At 39.3% G+C, this 22,113-nt stretch overlaps 1 protein-coding gene across 1 annotated transcript in view; it reads right to left on the bottom strand.

Annotated features, from left to right (window-relative positions):
• Positions 1–1,128: 1,128 nt before the first annotated feature.
• The window catches only part of LOC121886895 (paired box protein Pax-2a-like), a 32,237-nt gene continuing 11,252 nt past the window's right edge, over positions 1,129–22,113 (bottom strand). Inside the window, exons 6-10 of the mRNA XM_042397260.1 lie at positions 17,373–17,548; positions 14,377–14,491; positions 6,688–6,789; positions 4,417–4,503; positions 1,129–2,977 (exon numbers count right to left, since the gene is read on the bottom strand). Coding sequence (XP_042253194.1) covers positions 2,856–2,977; positions 4,417–4,503; positions 6,688–6,789; positions 14,377–14,491; positions 17,373–17,548 — 602 coding nt within the window. The 3' untranslated portion in view covers positions 1,129–2,855. The remainder of the gene's footprint in view (positions 2,978–4,416; positions 4,504–6,687; positions 6,790–14,376; positions 14,492–17,372; positions 17,549–22,113) is intronic.

The following is a 22,113-nucleotide window of genomic DNA, read 5'->3' as shown; positions in this document are numbered from 1 at the left end:
AAACACTTCATAAGTGTTTATAATACACAATAAGACACTATAATGTAATTGTAAGCAGATATAAAGACATTTTAAGTGTTTGTCTACAATTACAACTTACATCAGGCATCTGTAACTAGTGTACAAACAGCAACACAGCTCGAATCACTTTTTATTAATATCTGTAATAATTATATTATTACAGTACTGCAATTATATTAATTTAATGTATTTTTAATGGAGTATACATTCATTTGTAATCACTTCTTCACTCTCCATGACAACAATGCCATGAGATGCCGCTGAAAGTCCCGGGAGGAATCTAGTGCGTGGACCCTTGAGTTAAGTATTTTCTGCCAAACTAAATGAACCTTCAACTGTATATAGACATGTGTTAAAAAATATGTGTGACATGTGTGTCATCATATATCATTAAGTGTAATTGCAGCTGTGTTTTACTGTGTTATCAAGCTTTCATTAACTATTTATACACCAGTTAGTTACAGTTGTTGTCAAATACATTAATAAACACTTAAAAAATGTCCTTATATTTGCTTACATTAAGTGTTTATATACTGGAGGGTTAAAATAAAGTGTTACTCTTAAGCTAACTTTATATAAATGTATTGACAGATCAATTAAAATCAAGCTTATGATTGATTTTACATCAGATAATGGGAACCAAATATTAACAGGACTTCTGAGGCCCATCTGATATAATGTTCTGTTGTTAAAATTCGACTATTTAGGGCCACAACTAAGGATTATTTTCATCTTTTGATTGTTTTTTTCAATAAAACAATCAATTGAGTAGAATATAAAATGTCAGAAAAGAACTAAAACTATTTCCTGGAGTCGACATTTACATCTTCAAGTTGCTTGTTTTGTCTGACCAACTGTCAAAACCTTAAGATATCAAATTTACAATGATATAAAACAGAGGAAAGAAGCAAATCCTCACACGTGAGAAGCTAAAACCGGTCATTTTTTGGCATTTTAAACAAAAATTGACTTGAGTATTGTCAATTCATCTCCTCTCTAATGATTTCAGCTCTAGTCCAGACAGTCAGAAACACCATGCAGCCTCTTTTTTTTTTGCGTAAAAGATTTCAGACACTTTTATTATTGTACAAGTGTGACCAGCATAATGAAAGTGATAATACCCATGAACATGAAAGACATTTTTTCTTACTGTATTTACAGAGAAGTGTCTTCACATCACACACAAAAAACCCTTCTACAAATGAACAATTTGTAAATAACATAACATTAAATAAACTCCACCTACCTTTAGGTTTACAGCTGAATATGCATATGATGACCATCTCTGCACTGCATAGAATTTATACATATACTTTTCCTCATGAAACATTGTGGGTTTTTCCTAATAATAATAATACTGCTCTCATGATGCATATAGGCGGCCTGTAAATAAACATTGACGAGAACTAAGTCTTTGGCAAATGCAAATACATTCACTTGACAGATGAAGAAACCATAATTCCAGCTTGATTCAAGGAAATGACTTGGCCTGAAACATGTGAGGGAGCTGAAGCCGGGAGGGAAACATGTTTAAGGCATTTAGCTGAAATCGTCGCCCTGCTTTTTGACGCTATTGGAGTCGTCAGAATCATCTATCAGGGTGAATTTGGACGCTTCTGGCATCAAACTAGGCAAATGATGATACTTGTTTAACTTGGGATGGCTGTTATATCCTTTTTCTGTGGTTGAATGCCAAAGACTTAATCAACTTAAATTAAAAACAATGTAAGCTGTGAGAACATACAGTAGTAGTGCATGTCAAGGCAAATGTGACATGATGGGCCTTGAATTACAATTAAATAAAAAAACTGAACAGTATGTGAAACTGTAAGTGCCTTTCCAGACTGAAACTTATTAGACTTACAGTCAGTTTCATGAAATGCTGTAAAGCAAATATGCATCATCATTTTCTGCATAATAACGCTCCAGTGTTGCAAACCTCCAAAAATAGTGCAAAATTAACAAAAAACACAACAAGGTTTTGCCTGATGACCTCTTGTATCCTGACAAATAAGAAATAGTAAAACACTAGCCAAGCAGTCTGCAGTTTAGTCATTACGAATTATAAAAATGAAATAAAAAAATCATTTTAAGAATATATTTACTAGTTTCTTGAAATCTTGCAAATAGTGGGCCATGGTGATATACTGTCATGGCTCCCTCTATTTTCAAACTGATGTTTCTTTATTTATTTCATTTTCATTTTTACATCTTGATTGTGTATCACAGAGAACATGTCTTAATCTTCTCATGGCATCAAAGCGATCGATTTACTCATGCTGGATGTTTGGTCGGTGACTGTTGAGATGGATAAAAACAATTCTAGCCTCCCACAGACGGCATGTGCTGCTGCTAATCTCCTCTGATCTCACTGCGCTGCCATTTGAATTGAGTGGGAAACAAATGGAAAAAGGAAGGAAAAAAAAAAAAAGGCTGCTGCTACATTTTAAGCTCCGGACAGCGTCCCTGCTGAGAGCCGTCAAGAAGAGGAATGTACAGTATTGATCCATGATGGGATGAAACTGTGACACTGCTACACGGGGAAAATAAATTCTGGATATTTTTGTTTTCAGTCTTTTTCTCTATTTTTTTTTCCTTTTTTTTTGAAACCACTGAAGTTCCCCACAGTTTTCATCATGTGTGTTGCATCTTTCAGTGTCTCTGTTGATGATGCCTTGGAGATTTTTTTTTTTTTTTTGGCTTTGAATGTCCAAAAAAAGCTGCGAGGAGAGAAGAGAGAAGTCGTCTGGAATCCCAAAAACCGTTAAGTTTCTCATTGTCTGAGCCGGGAACATTTTATGCGCAGATGCTCAGTGTCCAGTGGACCATGCCGCTCACACCGGGGCAATATGGAGGCTGAGGCCATGGTCCTGCAGGTTGATTTGGTTTCCATGGTAACTAGTGACGGTCATAGGCAGTGGCAGCAGTGGGAGGGGCGGAGCCTCTCGATGCGGCACTATAATAATAAGGGGAACCTGAAAGTTAACAGAAGAACGAACCATTTGAAACAACAAATAAAGTTTACCAACTTTTACCAAATGTATCACTTGTTATTAGTGTAATTTGATTGGTAGGTTGTTGTTTTACACATTATTTCATATTGAAAAGTACAGAAGCACATTGTAGAGACTTAATTATGACATACTATCTCATAATTACAAGAAAAGATCTCATAATTACAAGATCATGACACCATCCACATTACTCAGGCTACCAGTGTCTCAAACCAAGCAGGAATTAAACGCAAAATTTCAAATTATCTATATAAGATCTTTATCTTATAATTACAAGAAAACTATCTTATAATTACAATATACTTTTCTCATAATTATGAGATTCCTAAGTCATAAATATAAGATAAGGTCTCTCTTTTTTTTTTTTTTTTTTTTTTTTGTTTTGCGAATGCATTGAGCTTCCATAGAAAACTTCTTTTACTCAAAATGTTCCTGATTAATTGACTGTTTGCTGTACACCTGTCAAGCCTTCACATTCACAATGATGACGGATACAGACATACCACTCGAATATGTTATATATTTTAAACAATGGGTCCCTGATTTCGCATAGAGGTAGACAAAAACAAACATTAGCTCCATGAGTTAGCTGAAAATACTATCTCTGTATGACTTTTTAATTTTTTAGTTTACAGCTCCCTGGCTCGTTTTAAAACAATAATCTTAAATATGCACCTGGTTACATTCATGATATTGTTCTAAAAGACAGACTGAAGATGTTTATAGGCAGTTAGCATCCTCATCAGTTGATGACCCAGGTACAAGACATGTAAATAAAGACCATTGTTCTTGTATTGTAACACAGAACAAGTCAGTCCTTATAAGTATGATTAAAAAACATAAAGATCAGAGTTTTAATTCAATTTAATTCTAACTTAACACTATCTGGTTAGCTTACATACTTCTGTTTGTATTTTCAAAAAGTAGGTTATGTTTTCACTTTTAACATGACAAGAAAAGCAACTTTTAGGATGAGGACTAACCGATGTGTGTGGGAATCGTAATGCAATCTTAAGTAGCATTATTAGTTGGGGTTGTTGGAACGTAAACCTCCCAAAACACAATGAAGAACAGGAAGGAGCTGCTAACGTTAGCCTAAACTCTGATAGCATTCAGGGCAGATTTTTCTTTTGTTTACGTAACGTGTAAGCCCACAAAATAATGGAGACAATTAATGATGTGCTTCCAGATTTTTGAAGTAACAAGCATGAGCATGCCTTAGTTTTGGAAAACCACGAAAAATAGACCCAACCCTCCACACTATTATTGCTGTTCATGGTTACAGTTACTATGGCTACGATTGGTCCATCTCTGCTCAGGGGGAGGGGCTTAGCGAACGGTCAATGAATTGTTCTCATCCAGTTTCTCACTCATTACTCACTTAGTAATGCTGGGTTGCTGAATCGCCAGGCTTCATTGTAGGTTGTGTACTGTGGATGACTGTAGGGGTTCCCCGAAAACTCACTCCCTGCAAACCAAAACAACAAATCAATTAGCATTTCAATGCGTCAAACCATTACCCCTTCACATGCAGTCATTTCTCGTCATTCAAAACAGGATGCAATTTGAGGGGGAAAATGATAGTCATCGATGTGTGACCAGTCAAGCAAGTAATTTATTTCTTTTTCATTTCACTTAAGTTATGCAACACTGAACAATACAGGATGTGACACTGAAGGCGGCTTTCCCTGTCCCATTTATGGATATCTACTCATTCTTCTTCCTCCAGTATATTCCAAACCGGTCTAATAAATACCATTTGGTAATAAACAGTTTCATGCATACATTTTTGATATGCTGCAATAAATCCTGCAGCCTTTCTTGGACGAATTTTAACGTCTCCAATCTGATCCCCTCCAGTCTGAGCTCTGTTGTTTGGTGCAACAGAATTTTCATTGCAAGGGAAGTAACTTGGAGCATGTCAGTGAGCACTGCTGTTGGTTCAACACGTTTCTTTCCTTTACGAGACAATAAAGGCTATTTTATATGAAGCTGGTGAGAAATGGCTTTGCTTTAACAGTGTTTTGCGCCTGCCACTAAATCTTAGTGGTTGTGTATAGGATGAATGGGTTGTGACACAAAACCACAAGCCATGGGATTAAGGCCCTCATCTTTTGCTTTGTGCCACATAAGAACAAATGGAAAGTAAAAGTATGTTTGACTTGGCGCTTTTCCACCCACATGATTTAACAGTTTTATTAGTCAAAATCCAAAAGCAAATCTGGACTGCACCGCCACGAGGGTGCTACCACATCTTCTTTTGTTTTTACTGGTAGCTGTTAAATCAAACAAATGTAAAGTCTCTGTAAATTAAAAATTGTTTTTAATAACAGAAGCAGAACTAGAAAGCACTCACACAGCACACATTCACTGTTCTGCTCTATTTAGATGTAAAGGCTACGCTAAATTAATAAATGTTTAGAAATGTTTTCTGGAGCCACATCTGTATTAAAATACACATAGTGATAAAGCATCATGTGATACATGTGCCACATTTTTAAAATTAATGCCACAGTTGATCAGAATGTAGCAGAAATGACTGAAAACGCTGCGTCTCATAATTTTAAAGGGTCAGTTCACTGAAATCATGTAACTTATTGAGTTCTTTAAACATCATAAATAAAATTCAATTCACCTCAGTTGTATGTGAGATCTCCAAAATCTGGACAAATAAAACTATCTGCACAGCTATATACCACTGAGGTAAGCCGAAATAATCTTTGTAATTTGGGTGAACTCACCCTTTAAGAATTTTTTAAAAATCCTTCACAAAAGCAATCATTCCTTGTTCTATGACCTTATTTTCCACCAAGTTTCAATGAATTCTGTTCTGAAATCTGCAGGTTTATCTGCCAACTAACAGACAAAACAAATGGCACAGCAAATATAACCTTCCTGGCCGAGGTGATAATGAAACACGTCATCGCAGCTCTTTATAATGGGGAAAAGAGGAACAGCCAGAGCCTGTGATGGGTTTTGTGATTGCTAAATGATATGCTAACACAGCACACACTCCACTGGTTTCCCCCATCCGTGTGGTTTAATCACATCAAGGCAAACTGCCAGCTGTGTTTTGGTGAAAAACTGTGTGGTGATGCTGGAGCTGAACAGCACCAAAACTGCATCACCTGCTCTGTTCCTGGCAGTGAAACACAAGCCTGACCTCCTCAGAGAGACAGCGATTTGAATATTTACTGGGCTCCCATGCCTCTGCCTTTTGACCCTTAACTGTTTGCTGTGAACCTGAACTGCAGGTTAAGTAGAGGAGGGGAAAGGGATATGCTCTGGAGTGCAGAGGCTGGGGAGGGCTGGTAGTGCTGTTTATCGACGGACGGTGAGAACGGCAACGCAGGGAGATAATGAGTCAATAAGGCACAGAGGAAAGTAGGAAGGAAGGGAGAGCGACTGTCCTCTCCCCTGCCTCTGATCACTTATTCAGCCTGTCTAATCCAATCATACACACAGAGGTAATATACAGATGTGTGCGCCTCTTACTCTGCAGGTCAATATCTACTGCTTCTCTGTGTAATTTGGCGCTAAAGTCTGCCCACTCTGCTTCTATAGCTGCTACATGTGTTCGTTTTGAGGGCAACGCCATGTGTTAAATAGACCCTAATGACAATGTGAAGCAGCAAAGTCGTCTCTCACTCACCAGGAACCATTCCAGCGAGCGTGGAGGTCGGGTAGCTGCCCTGGCCTGTAGGGGGAACGTGAGGAGGGTACCCGGGTAAGGTTGTGTTGGCCATGTCCCGACCTGGAGAGACAAAACAAAGCAAACAAAAACATACATCATCAGTGCTGCTAGTTTTAAACTTTAAATTTTTACTTTCAATTTTATGGATGATGTCACTGAAAGTTAAATCCTGGTGAATTACAACTACTGAAATTTTCATAGTGATTTAAAACTGGAGACTCCTTTCAGAGTGTTTACATTACAATATACATTACAGTATATTCTTGGTTTATTGTAGCTAATATATTGTTGCATATGAATTATTTTAATGTTGCAGCTGGTTGAGATGGAACAAATGTTACATACATTATATGCTTATATCTTAATCTTGAAAGTCACGACTAACAACAACTGCCAAATAAATAAAGTAAAGTAAAAAGTGAAACATTTCCTCCCACAATGTAGCGCAGTGAAAGTATAAAGTAGTACAAAAAGAAAAATACTCAAAGTATAAGTGCCTCAAAACTGCATGTAAATACAATACTTGGCTAAATGTACCTATTTACTTTTTATTTCTGCTTCAAGTGTTTCATCTCAAAATGCGAGTGAGCTCCTGTAAATGTACAACACACCACATACACAACACCATCACGCTACTGTTCACTGTAGACATCATGACTCATCACCACCACAGCGAGTCAGTCAGCACGACAACTCAGTTTGTTACTCGACCTGCCTGGGCCAAGCATTTCACAGAATGTGGTGTCATTTAAACCAGTTACTTAACACCAGAGAGTATCAGTCTGCCTCTCATAGGTGAACTGAAAACAAGATAACCGCTGCTGCTCACATAAATGTCTCGTCATTACACTGTTGAAACTTTTCTAAATACTGTACGGCACCCTTTGCTGAATCCTATACGCCTCCTTTCTTTTCTGCTGTGGCTGTTAAGACCGAGCACGCTGGCCCCTCTGCACAGTGTCACCAGTCCGGCTGCAGATATTCAGCTCTGTAATTAAGAGTGACGGTTGGGTTGTCCTCGCTGGCCACGGGGACGTTTGGACTACGGCACGTAACCCCAATCTGTGCAGGGGCCAGGGTAGAAGAGGCCCCTACTATATTGTAGTTGTGAGGGCCATTTGGACTCAAAGGGAAAATCATCCCCCGCTGGAGCTTTAATGAGGAACTAGTTGACAAAATGCAGCATAACACCACAAAACACCAGTTGTCCATGTTGTTGCCATTGTAAAGAAAATGCAGGAATACAGAGCAACTCCCAACCACCTCAAGAAACATTTTTATTATGATGATCCAAAATAATTTAGCATTTCTCCTGCTCTTTATGCAAAAGTGTGTTACTAAGTGAATCCACTGCCTGGTGGAGTCATATTTTAATAGTTGTTGTACTTTTTTCAGTGTAGAACTGTGTGCAAGTTTTCTTTTTTCATCTCGTATATCATGAAATGCACCTTGTAGCAAAAACACTCATTTTATACTGTTAGGAAAGCTTTTTTCCCTCCATTTTTTTGGTTTTGGCAGACTGCACCACACAAAGTTCTCAGTTTAAAGTGTTTGTGACACCTCTAACTGTAAATTTCAGGCTAGTCTAGGAATACAACACTGTTGCTACAATTTACTGTACCTCCCAAGTCCAAAACACATTTATCTTACCACATATCAAAAACTGAACTGTGCTGCCAATTAGCATTGCTAATGAGAGCATAAACCACGAGCAAATTTAGATATTGATGTAAAAATCCAATTTATACACGTACAATATCATGAGAAACTTATATGTTTAATTGAGGGTGAATGAATGAGCCCTCTGGCTATTGAAGTACATGCTCCTAAAGACTGGGGAGTGAAACAGCAGGTGCCTCTGGTGGAAAGGCAGGGCGGCAGGCCTGGAGGTACACAAGACCCAGGCCAGGAGGAGGAGGAGGAGGAGGAGGAAGTGGGGGTTAAAGGAGTTATGGGAGTCTCGTATGGCTCTTTCTTAATGTAGGGTGATGATGGATGGAGGAGAGATACATAAAGAGGCAAAACGAGAGACACGGGAGCTCATGTGACTCGCTATATACGCCTTATACATACATTATATCCAATCACAGACATAAAGGGAAAATTCAGCCAATAAGAGAATTCATATTGTTCTATTACACTGATCTTTGACAGTAAAATCATCTACAAACACATGCAAAAATACTGAAATAAGGAATTTTTTTTGACATACTTTTACTTCTATACCAACACATTTCAGAAATATTGTACTTTTTACTCCAGTAAATGAATTCTACACATACAATTTGCTTTGCAGATTAAGATTTCACATACAAAACATTTGATTTTCTGATAAAATGTGGTGCACATTTATAGATTAAACTAATTAAATTAGCTCCACCTTGACTTGCTAAACCATTAAAGTGCAGTTTACAGGTTAAAGCATCAGTCATAATAATCAACTAATAATACGCTGAAAGGTGTAATTGTGCATAAAGAGTGACTTTTGACAATAAAGTGCTTTTTTTGATGATACTTCTGCACTTTTATGTACAAGAAATAATAGTAATGAGTGTTTTTACATTGTAGTATTATTAATTTAACTTACTGATCTGAAAACCTCTTTCACCACTGGATATACCGTCCAAAACGTTTTATTTTAATGTGCTATTTCCACTTCACCATCAGAAGAAGAGTTTTGTTCAACGTCACAAATTAAACTGTAAAGCTGTAAAATATTACAGAAATTACATTTGTGATCATGAGCTGTATGGAAAAGAAATGATCCAGTCTTATGTTGTACTGAACAACTGTTTTCTATTATTTGCAAGCCTCAGCGCTGGTGGCTGTATTGTATGAGACCTGGTGAGATGTGTCTTTTGGTTAAAGTGCTGCGACTCGAGGAGCTGCAGAGTTAAAGAGCTTTACAGAGAAGAGTGAGGTCATGTCGGACCTTTCATTTATAATAAGAATTAGTTAGCCACAAGCCAGTGCACATAAGTCAAAGGGAGCCGTGGGAGTACTGTAGGTGGGGGGTCCAGCAGGGGTGAGGCCATTGTGTGTCTGTGTGTGTGTGTGAAGACATTGGTAACTATTGTCTAACTGTCTCAGCAAACACTGACCCAATCTTTTCTTCATTATTATGGCAGCAGCTACAGCAGTTTCACATGTTTAATAAAAGTAAATACTCTTATCTCTTCATTAACTCGGTTCAGAGAGATGAAATAAATCATGAACACAAAAGATTCCTGCTTTTACTGAACATCTGGTTTCGCATTCTTTAAAATATGACAAAACTGCAATGCCAGGAATGTTATTTTCACCCAGAAAATTACTTTAACTGTGACTGGAGATGAATGAATCACACTTTTTCCTCTATTTTTACACCTTCAATACATATTCAGAGACTCTCATACACCAAATCCCATGAAGAAATGTGCAAACTTTAATGATGTTTTCAAAATTTCAAACAATTGCATGTTTGCAATTTTTTTTAACAACAGTGAAGGACTAAGGAAGAGTATTTAACGTGGATCGGTCACTACTAGACGATATTTGATCAATATTCCTTATACAGTCCAGTGTATTGGATCAGGGCATCAATACAGTACTCTCAACTTAACCCTCACTAGAGACTTCAATCCTCATTCTAACCTTGAATAGCAACATTGAAACACCCATTTCGGTGATTTTTAGCGTAATTAAAAGAGTGAAAATCTGTATGTATTTTGATAAAAAGCATGTCAATATGCAAATATACAAAAGCAAAGGACTGGATATGTTATGTCAGAGGTTATTGTTACCCACTAAGAAATCAGCTGATAAATAAATTCAAGCATCAGTCTGAGTATTCGCCATCAACTTCAGTCTTTTTTTTTCATAATATGTTGACTCTGATAATAATAATCACAGCCTGTGTTGGATCCTGTTTTCGTTTATTCCAGGATGCAGTTGGCAGTGACTGCCAGCAGCTCTGTGACTGTTGCTTTATGTCCCCTTTAAAGCCCTCTTTCAGAGAGGCGCTGGTTGGGAGAACTCTCTGTACAGCAATGATAGCCTCATTAGCTGCTTCCTAGCCTTTGTTGTTTTTACAACAGAGATGTGTGTCCAGATTCTCATTAAAAGATGGGCTTCTTTATATTGTCTGCTTCCTCTGACAGTCCCCTTAGATTGAACGCCAGCAAATCAAGCTATTTATTTTCCTCTGCCCTCTTTTTCTTTCCCTGTGAAAATCAATTCAAAGATTTTTTGGTTTGCTGTTACAAAAGCCTGTTGATTTCTGTCTTAATTTGAGAAGTGGCTTGTAACAGTCGCTGCTGAGCTGGGAATACAGTATTTCCTGCACCTTAAATATCGTATTTTTACAGACAAGATTGTTTCAGACTTGTGCTTTTGCAGGGATTTGACAAAAAGTACAAACTTATGAATGACAGCAAAGTATTCAAGTGACACACTACTGCTAATTTTCTTGATCTGAACCATGTAGAGTGACTGAAACATCATACAATTCAAACTTTTTTTTCCCCATTGAAAATAACTTCAGTCAACTCTTAATTACACTGTGAGAAGACAAAGATTCATGAGTTTTTATCTCATTCCGCAACAACGTGAGAAGAAATATAACGCACAGCTTTTGCATTAACATCAAGTCAGTTTCTTAAAACAAACAGAAAACCAGGGGTGACCTTCTCTTTATTTGGCACAGGAACAAAGTCATTTGTGGCTGACTCTTTTGCTTGCAAGAGTATTAAATTTAGCATGACAGGGACACCTTCATGTTTGCTACAACAACAACCAAAAATCTTTGACCTCCATTTTCTAGGCTATATGCAGAACGGGGCAATTTATCACAAGCCAAAAAATCTCAGCACCCTAATTAATTACAACTAAGTAAAGAATGTTTGGAGAGCCAAATTGCTTTAATTCCCCAAACACTGGCTGAAAGTCATTCATTATCAAATGTGTGCTCAAAGGTTAGTTTGCTTTTGTGAAGACGAAATAAGCATTAATTTCGGAGCCTGAGTTTCCCCCTGTGGGAAGACAGGCGAGCAGTTCGTCATGAGGCCACACATCACTGACGGCAGGTTCGCTGTCTGATCGTTGCTCGCTGCTCACTGCACAACGGCAGGTCTTGATACTTTCTGTGTAGTTCACCCTGAGAGCACTCACTCCATCACCTTAATTGAATGTTAAGTGCGGATAGTTGTATTTGCTGCTCAACCTTTTGTTCAGAAGAATAACAGGTAGGGATAAAGGAGCGTACGGAAGCAGCTGCTTGAAGAGGAGAAGTGTCATCAACACAGGGGCTTTAAGCCTTTGGAGGCCTCCATTAACAGGCCCAGCAGGGAATATGTTTAAAGAGTCTTCAGTATGCAATGAGTGGAGATGTGTAAAACTCCCACTGAATGCTCAAGGGAATCAGCTCAGCGCTCTGGATGGCTCTTAAGTCTGAAGCATCATCAAGGAAACAGGTGGGCTCTGACTAATTTCAGGAAATACAGAAACTCCTTATAGAAATAGTGGACAATTGGCCGTATCAAGGCCATCTCTCCATTTATTACTCAAAATACACAAAAAGTTCTGAGCTCCTCCTTCTGCTATTCATAAATTCACCCAAGGCTCACACTATTTGAATTTTAAGCAGTTCGAATGAACAAGAATAAGAAGCACTTGAGATGAAATCCATCTCTCGAAGGGAATTCATCAAAGAAATTACTTCCCATATCAACAATAGAAATTACCTCACAATATGCAATTGTCCTATCCACATATTCATGGAACCCTTTGGTGTTTTTATGGGGTAAGAGGGACTATTTAGCAGGTAATACAGCATTAATGTGGAGGAGAGGGAGAGAGAAAAAAAGCTGTTTTAATGGAAGTGGCTTCTTGCCTCTGAATTTCGATGATGTGCACAATGCCCTTAAATCCCTTTCTTATTTGAGCCTGCTTTGCAGGTACTTTTGAGCCTTAATAGGATAAGCAGAGGACACAAAAGATTTCTATCTCTCAAGTCTTTCAGTTCACTGAGAATCCCAATCTCTGGCAATGAGCACTTCATGAATCATTCATTTTTAATAGATTATGCAAATTCCAGGGCATAAAATCAACAAGATCAATAACTGCAGGCGTTTTAATTGGTGTTCGAAAACATTTTAAGGATGAACATAATCTCCAGTTCTTTCCTCCGTAAAGGCACAATTAATTTAAAATTGGATCTCAGCCTAAATACTACAGATAATTTACTACTTTTTGCATGGCTTAAAATTCCTCTGGTAGGCTTATCGCTGGCAAGTAAACTGTAATACTCAGCCATTAGAGAGACCACACACCTGAATATCACCTATTATCCACACAGGCACTGAGGGAAAACCAAGCAGAGGAGCCACTAACCAAATACTAATTACCAAGTGGAAGTCAGAGTGATGTTTGTTCATTAGTTTGACCTCTGTATGCTTTATTTCTCTGCCTCCAGTGAGCTCTACCAAAAGAAAGGACATGAAATAAACTTATTTACTGATAAAAATGTGCTTTTTTTTCATATGCACACACACAGATGCACACACACTGATACACATACAATCCCATCTTTCTTCTTCTATATGTGTCTTTACACCTGTAAGGAGACCCTCACTGCAGAGAAAATATCCCAGGTGCAAACAAAGCTGCCTGCAGAAGCAGGCCTGCTTTCACGGGGCCATCAGTGCACAAAGGACGAACACACACCTTTCTTCTCAGGAGGCCTGCCTTACAGGGGAAATCTACCTCCCACATATTAATGAGAAAAGGGCCCTTTCTTTTCTCATAAGACTGCTTGGCTATCATTTGAGAAGGGGGGCCGGTGCAATTTTCAATCACCCTGTCCTCCCCCACGCAGAACTCGTTGCCTTTGATGGCTGCTGCATAATTATATGAATTTTAATAAAAGATCTGTATATTAATCTCAGGCCCCCGACAGTCATCGTAAACTTTCAGTAAACTTAACCTTCTTCTTGGTAATAACACGGCAACAACGAAACAATATTTCAATTAGCCAGGCAGTCATTAACTGTGACAAGGAGAGGAGACAACGAGGGGTGGGGGGAGAAAGAGAGAGATAGGAGGGTGAAATAAATGATCATGGTGTTAAAGTTAGGCGGCAGAAATGCCAGAGCGTATTTACCGAGGCACATTACTCGTGCTTTGAGACACACAAACTGTCTCCCGGCGTACAAATCACAGGACCAACACAGCAGCAGCAGGCAGCCAACAAGCAGTCAGTCCTGCATGGTGGCCTTTTTTTTTTTTTTTTTTTTTTTTTCTTTTGCGAGACCTTGCTCTGATACACAGTCATAGTTCTGATCTACTGACACCCAAAGGTCCTTGTCCAGCAGTGACTGAACAGTCACCCCCTCCCGATTATCGCCCTGCTTGCTCAGCGAAAAACCAGACGGAGGACAGCTGCTAAGCTTTTATCGTATCATCGTACCACCTTTTCAGCTCAGAGTGAAATGGTATTAAAAAAGTCTTCACACTTAACTTTTTGGTTTGCTTTTATTTTTTCAGACATTTCATTGTTTGTCAATTGCACAAGCATGCTTTGCATTATTTTTCTTTTACATTGTACAAAACCCCTCAGCTGAAGCTGTGGCCTGGCAGCATAAAGGCGTACTGTATGGCACTTGATCTTACCTACAGGGTAGCTTTGCGACACGCTGGGGCCCAGGTCTGGGTTGGCGCTAGATGATAAACTGGGCTTGACTTCGTCCAGGCTGGAATTCAGGGCAGGGAGCGAGTACTCATTAGCCTGGGAAAAGGACAGTTGAATCATTACACAACCAAACAATACCTAGATGGAAATCCTCCCTTCTCCTCCTCCATTAAGCGCTCCACACAGGCCTGTGTGAGTATAAATTTGTATGAGAGCATTGTGTGTGTGTGTGTGTGTGTGTGTGTGTGTGTGTGTGTGTGTGTGTGTGTGTGTGTGTGAGCTGCAGGGTGGCAGTTCAAGCATATCATGAATGTATTTTGGTATTGTCTGAGAGGAAGTGGGATTTTGAGATGAGTGAAAAGCCAAGGCGTCAGCTGGCCCTTTGTGCTTGACTGCAGTCCTACCCCTGACCAGCCAAGGGAGAAAGCAGTTCTGCTTTGTTACAGGCACACCATGTGGCCCTGTTTGAGAGACACCATTCACCTTTTCAAAAAAAAATATTTTTTTTTTTTAGCTTTTTTGCTTATAATTTAGAGTTTACACCACCTTTAAATTTCATTGCCTCTTATCTCTGAATAGAATCACTTGTACATCTTGCACTTTTTGTTACAGTTTAACTGTCAGAGGTTTAGCTCCTTGTGTGCGTTCAGGTTTTGTGTTAAAGGCCTAGTTCACCCAAATCACAGAAAAAAAACGTATTTTCTCACTTATCTCTTGTGGTATGAAGTCATGCAGATAATTTTGGTTTTATACGCCCAGGTTTTGAGATATCCACCTCTGAAATTTACATCTAAACTCAAGTGAATGGAATTTGTGCAAATGTGCTGCTTTAATTTTTCCAGAAACATTGAAAAAATATGATACCTGAGTTACCAGAGTACTGATCAAATCATCAAAACTTCTTTCATGTTTTCTAACCCTGAATGAAATACAGTATACAACTGGCAAAATAGAGTGAAATCAGTAAAAATCTACTGAAAAAATAAATAAAAATGACTTCTAATTTGATAGTTGAGAGTTTAACATACTCCTTGTTACGGACATGTTTCAAGAAAAGTATTGAAGTGTGGAAAAAAGCCTTATTTATCAAAAAATCTCTTATACATATATATACAGATAATATCCTGGTTCACAGAGAAGTCTGGATTATCAAGATTAACTGGGACACTGTTTCTGAAAAGACGTGTTCCTGTTTAATTCTTTAAAACAAACATTTTCAGATTTTAGCTCCACAAATTATATTGGGGTGGCAGCTGAAATCTTAGAAGCAGACATGTAGAAACATCAGCAGATAAAACCAAATATGACTCTATGTGTAATTTGGGTGAACTGACCCCTTAATAAAACAAAAGAAAACAAAAGAAAACAAATTTTATTCAATTTAAAAATAATCTCTTCCCAGCGTGTCTTTCATCATCATGTTTCCTTTTGTAAATCCGCTAAAGACACTCATGGCAGATGTTAGCAGGTTTTTTTAATGAGATGAGACTTCCGGAGTCTGAGTGTTGACAATGTTTGTCCAAAGCCCAGTGTGAGCCTGAGTGGCTCAGTGGGCCGCGCTCCCACAGGGGGACGCCTGTGACCCCACTCTTGTCTGCCACTATCACCGATAAACTCTAATTGTCTGCTACAACTGTTCACTGGCACAATGTCGGATGTTTTCCTCTATTCTCAGAGGCTTCAGACGCCAAACAGACGTTTTATCATGCAGATAAAGGGCAGGAGGGGGAAAACTGAAAAGATAGGTCTGAAAAGGATGACCAAATGGCTAGCAGAAGTGTGGGAGGGGTGAATCCATTGAGTTTTGCATCTCCAGAATGGGTTTTTAATGCCTCGCTACAGAACCCAGACACTGGCTAATAGGGCCACATTTTCCAGAGGAAAAAAAAAACGAAAAAAAAAAAAACGTGAGGCACCCATGAAAGGGAAAGTGCTCTGATTAATATTGCATTAAATTAAAGCTGATTTTTCTGGACTGTTCCTGGCCTCTTTTTTTTTCTTCCCCACTCTCCCCCTTTTTTAGCCTAACCCTTTTCCCTCTGCCTTTTAATACTCTCCCTGACGCTCTTTGTGATTGCAAGTCATTTCCAATTCGTTTTGGTATTGATCTTCCAGTAGAAATCAGTTTTGTAATTAGCTGCAAATTAGGCCCTCTTCTAGAGGTGAGGCCTGTCCCACTGATTTATCACCTGCGTAATTCGCCCCGATTGGAGAGAAATTAAAATGAACTCAATTAAGCGACTGCTTTTGCTTTATGGGTCCGCTTGTAGTTTTGTGGTAGAAATTAATAGTCTCTTGTTGTTTAATAGTATAATGAAAGTAAATAAAGGTTATCCATTGTAATAAACCCAGAGCTTTTAATAAGCAGTGGTTTCTGGCTGTCGTTTTGGCGTGGGGGTGGCTGTTCCCCAAATGCCTCTTAATTTTTGAAATGAGGATGGATGGCAAGCGTGGTTTTAATATCATAAGGACTCGGAGCAGGAATATATGGGGGTTGTTTGCAATGTTTCATACATCCATCTCATGAATATATATGTTACAATAAAGGCAGCTTTCAAGACTGCTTCAGTCATTTAACATCAGCATATGATACAGAAGTGGAAAATAAACAACAAAGGCAAGAAGCAGCAGTTGAATAACACAGCAAAAAATGAAGAAAAATCTAGGTATTGATTAATTTAATGTTGCCATACTGTTATTCTCAATTATAGGGGATACAAGGAATGTGTTTTTCATGACAAAATCAATAATGTGTGGGAGTTTTCCTGGTGATCCCTCCAGCATTATACATGCTGGCTTGTAATCCAGTGATCGGCCATCTCAGACGTTTGTTTAATTAGCTTTCTTCTCTGGATATGGTTTAGGAATATTTGTGACAAAGGTGTTTTTTTTATGTGTGTTAGATTCAGTATTGCATGCACAATTTGGATGTATGTGAAAAAAAAAAGCAGAGGTGATGAGTTGCGGCGCTACTAACCTGTTCGGGTTTGATATGCTCCGATGTAGGGAAGACGTCAGGGTACGAGGGGCGTTCAAAGACCCGGTCCAATGCTTCCAGCTGCTGCTGGGTAAAGGCATCTGCCCTCAGGTGTTTCCGTAAACTCTCCACACTACCCTGAGAATCACTGTTTGGGCCAGAACCATCTGAACCATCTATAAGAAGAAAGAGCAACAATCGAGACACTGACCCCGCAAGCTGGCCTTTACTTCAAGCTATGCACTTTATATTCTCCTCATGTTTTTTCTGTACCACCTCTGTGGGGGATCTTGAGGAGGACAGAAAGGGATGGAGTGCAGGTTTTTACTGCACAACTTAATGGCTGTGGTGAGCCACTGGCTACATCACACTGACATTTCCCCACACAGTATTAACACCATCATGATCTGAAAGCCCTCTGGTAATTGATGGATTACCGTCACTTGCAAATATATACATGTTGTGGCAAGCATGTGTAGTAATGAAAGCAGCAGCTAGCCCATTATAATGCCTTTTCACCCCCCCCCCCCCCCCTTTCCTCCCCAAAACCTTACTGGTGATGAGCAGCTTTTTTTTTAAAAGCACAATTTCCCTTTCACAATTCAATACTGCTTTCATTCTCTGCGAGTGTGCGGTTCCATTTGGAAACAGCAGCGCAGGACAAGAGGCTGAATAAAATCGTACAGTCTAGTTCAATCATCCTGCTCTCCAAACACAGAAATTTTCTCCTGACTCCTGACCTGATTACCCAACTGTTGGGAGAAGGATGCCTTAGCTTTCACCGTTGTCACTTGTGTGCGACGCTTTAAAGCCTTTACAGACCATTCTACCATACCTCCCTTTCTACCCCTTTCTACCCCCGGCCCTTCTCCAACACCCCCACCTCTCCTGGCTGCAGTGGCTGCATCTGTAGGTCTCCTCCCCGGATCCCAGAAAGCTTCAGCTCCCTTACAAATCTGTCATTCTAAATTTGCGGCAGATTATGTTCTCCCCTCAGTGGGAGAGTGGTGATATATGATATGCAAGGCCCCTATTGATTGCCTGATCTGGTGGCAAGAGGGAGCTGAAATGAACTTGAAATGAACATCATGCCTCAACTCATTGTGCGTATAATACTCTACTTAATCCCACATTTTTCTCTGCCATGGAATTCAATTGATCAATCATGTCTGTGTGATAGTACCATTTGAGAGGGTTATTGCCATTCTATTCTGCTGCTTGACCTTTTTTCACAGGCTGAGGCCAGAGGATGAACCTGACTCCTGCACAGGGAGCCGAAGGAGCTATAAAAGAGAGTGTGAGTGGGTGTGTGTGTCCGAGCATGTGTGAGTGTGTAACCTCAAATTGTATTGATAGCAAAAGAAAGTCATGTATCAAATAAGTTGTACTATTTATCCTATTTTGATTAAAGAAACATGTGCATCCAGAAATATTTACCCAACAGAGTATTATCTGTTGTGTGATTTTACCTCTTAAACATTTGATTTTACCTGTAAAATTTTCCTCGAGTTTCTTTAAATTTAGAGGGAGAGCACTTTCCACACTGCAAAGCGTATGGTTTTCACATCACACTGTGATGTGAAAACCATATGCTGAGAAAATACACCCTTTCAAAATCCATTGGATTATCTCAAACATTCGTTGTCATTACGCCACAAAGACAGTGGAGATATGTAGTCATCTAATCAAACCCAAAATGTCATATTTTTAGCTGCACCATAACATCAAATTGAAAATATTCTAGTTTTGTGCATCATTTTAAACATATTTTCCCAAAATTTGGCCAACATATTTGGTAACTTGAGAAACTTTTGGATCTCCTGAATTAAAGCTTATTTTTGACCTCAAAACATACGTTTTTCAAAGATGGACACAGTGGTGCTTGCAGCAGAATTTAACAGAAAAGGATTTTGGGGAATAAGCTTATTCTCTTATGGTGCTTTCAGACAGAACACAAAGTGAGTTTTCACCTCATGTCATTTGCGCTTATTTGACTGCTGGACCATTTGTGTTTATTCGCCCCAAACAGCCAAAAGACCAACTGCAAGTTAGCTGTAAGCTAGCTAGCAACAGACACACCGACTGTGTCTGTCGGTGTGTTTCTGTGTGTTTGTGTTCAGCTCAGCCTCTGACTGAACTCAGAACTCAGCAGAGACTCCAGTTCCTTCTGTTATTTCCCTCCAGTCCAGCCTGATCTCACAGAAATATGTGGAATGACCACAGCCTCTTAACACATTACGTGCCGCCACCATGAAATGCGGCGTTAAGAGGTCGTGGTCATTTCATGTATTTCTGTGAGATCAGATTACTCCAGTCTCTGTCCTTTTGCCTCTTGCGTCTGTACGTTATGAAGCACATTCATAAAGGCCAGGGATACGCTCAAGATGAAACATTTTCAACTTGTGTGGACACGTAGCCTGTTTGCATCAATTGGCCCCAATCGGGGGTAATTTGCGATGATAGATAAGAAGATCGATACCACTCTCATTCCTGTCCTTTTAATAATAAATGTTATATAATAATGAAGCTATAGTCAGCAAACAGTTAGCTTAGCATAAAGACTAGAAGCAGGAGGAAACAGCTAACGTGGCTCACTCGAAAGGTCACAAAATCCACCTATCACAGCATATTTTGTTTGTTTAATTTGTACAAAACATCAAGTTGGGGTTTTACAGTCATCTGTTTCCCCCCGCTTCCAGTCTCTATGCTAAGAAGCTAACAGTCTCCTGGTTGAAGCTTACGACTCATCTTACTCTCGGGAAGACAGCAAATATTTCCCAAAATGTCAAACAATTCCTTTAAGAGGTTAACACAACTAATCTGTGAGTACTCAGCATGTTTTGTGCACAGCCACAGTGAAGGCCCTCACCTACTATAGCTGCTGCTTGTCACTTTATCAAATTCAGTTGTTCTCTTTGGTACCAAAGCAAATAGAGTCATTAATTACTTTCCATCAGCCGGTCGGAGCCACAACACCTGATCAATACCCCCCACCAAACACACACACACACACACACACACAAACACACACGCACACACATATCTGTCATTCACCACTGTGGAATACACTTCCCACACACAAGACAAACCATCCTGGGTCAACGCTCTTCCTCCCACTCAGACTAAGGACAGTCCCATCTGCCCTCCCTGCTACCGATTCCCACCTGTCAAATCAACCATATTTTGGTGATGAAGATGATTCTGGTGACACTTTCAATGGTAATGTAGTCATGTAATTATGCTTCCTCGAGGTGCCTAAATCAATTTTATGCATCCTCAGTCATTTTCTTACAACAGGTGAATGAGTCCTACATGAAAACACTATCATCTGCCAAAATTAGAAGAACAAAATGAGAGTATTTAGAATATTTCACATGAGAGATTTCTGTATTTGTGTTTTGTCTGCACTCAAATTGAGGGGTAACGTCAGGTTTTTCTAGGCAGAAAACAGCATCCAGATTTGACAGGTTGTTGGGTTGTTTGCTCAGTATTTTGGTCAGGAAACTCCACTGTCAAAAAAAGCTGACTGTGTCAGCTTAAGAAGACTAAGTCAAAACCTAGTACAGTACACGGCTGGTGCATGAGTGTACGTCATCTGGTTGCCATCAGACATGGACATTGCCTGCATTTTTAAGATGTTTTGTTTTTATGTAAGATAACTTTATAATGTGACATATTAACAGTCCAACAGTGAAAATTACAAACAGCTTAATCTCAACCATTGCTGTCGGTTGGTGCAAAATGCATTCTGTGTAACTTCGGCTGACAAATCGTGTAACTTCATCACTCAGTCAGTCAGTCAGTCAGTGAGTGACTCGGTGACGGACAGACGCAGTTATAGGGCTGGCCCTGTTGTTGTGGTCCAGCTAAAAATTAAAACTTTCTAGGTTTTTGGGCTGTTAAGACATCACCGTGGGCTTTGAGAAACTCTAACATTTTAGAGACTAAACAGTTAATCGAGAAAATAACTGGCAGATTAATCAATAATGAAAATAATTATTAGCTGCAGACCCAAACCTCACTCACACAGTCTTGAAGAAGTAGATTAGCTGTGTTTTTGAGTGTTAAACTGTTATTATTTTTTTTAAGAAAAATTAAATGTTACAGAGAAATACTTTAGATTAGATTTAGATTTAGAAAAAGTTTTCAGGTGCAAGTGTCTTATTGTCACTACAAGACGCGAGATCCATTATTTGGACATTTCCTAATCTGCTCGTGATGCAGCAGTGATACTAATCTTTGACCACAGTGGCTTTGTCAGTGCGTCGCATGCTTGTCCCGCTCTGTGGTCGTTTATTGATCATCTCTGGAGTTGAGTGTATTCATCTTGACATCAGTCTGTATTAACACTCCGGTAACGAGGGAGCAGCCTCTATCAGATCAGATAACCAGCTCTAGAGAGCAGACTCCTCTCTGCGGGTTTGGCACCCAGAGGTTGCGACCCCTAGCAGGAGGCTTTAGCCAACGCAACTCTGAGGCTGGGAGTGAGTCCGAGTGACTGCCCGCCAAACAAAAACAGAACAATTATCATAATGAAGTGCAGATTGGCTATGAAAAGTCGTTTTTCCGAAAGACTGACTCTAACAGAGGAAAAGAATGATTTCAGAATGAAAGTTTAAACTCTTTCACACAATTAAATTTGAGTTTCCGAGTTCTTGTTAGAGGCACAGGGAGGTTAGCTGGCACCTTGAGGTCATGAAAGCCCCCCTCAGATGAGTGAGCTTATCCCCACTGTCTACTC

This window comes from Thunnus maccoyii, chromosome 20, assembly GCF_910596095.1.
Source record: "Thunnus maccoyii chromosome 20, fThuMac1.1, whole genome shotgun sequence".
In the NCBI taxonomy this organism is placed as follows: domain Eukaryota; kingdom Metazoa; phylum Chordata; class Actinopteri; order Scombriformes; family Scombridae; genus Thunnus; species Thunnus maccoyii.
Note: the sequence above shows the minus strand (reverse complement) of the source record. Positions and strands in the feature narration are given on the sequence as shown.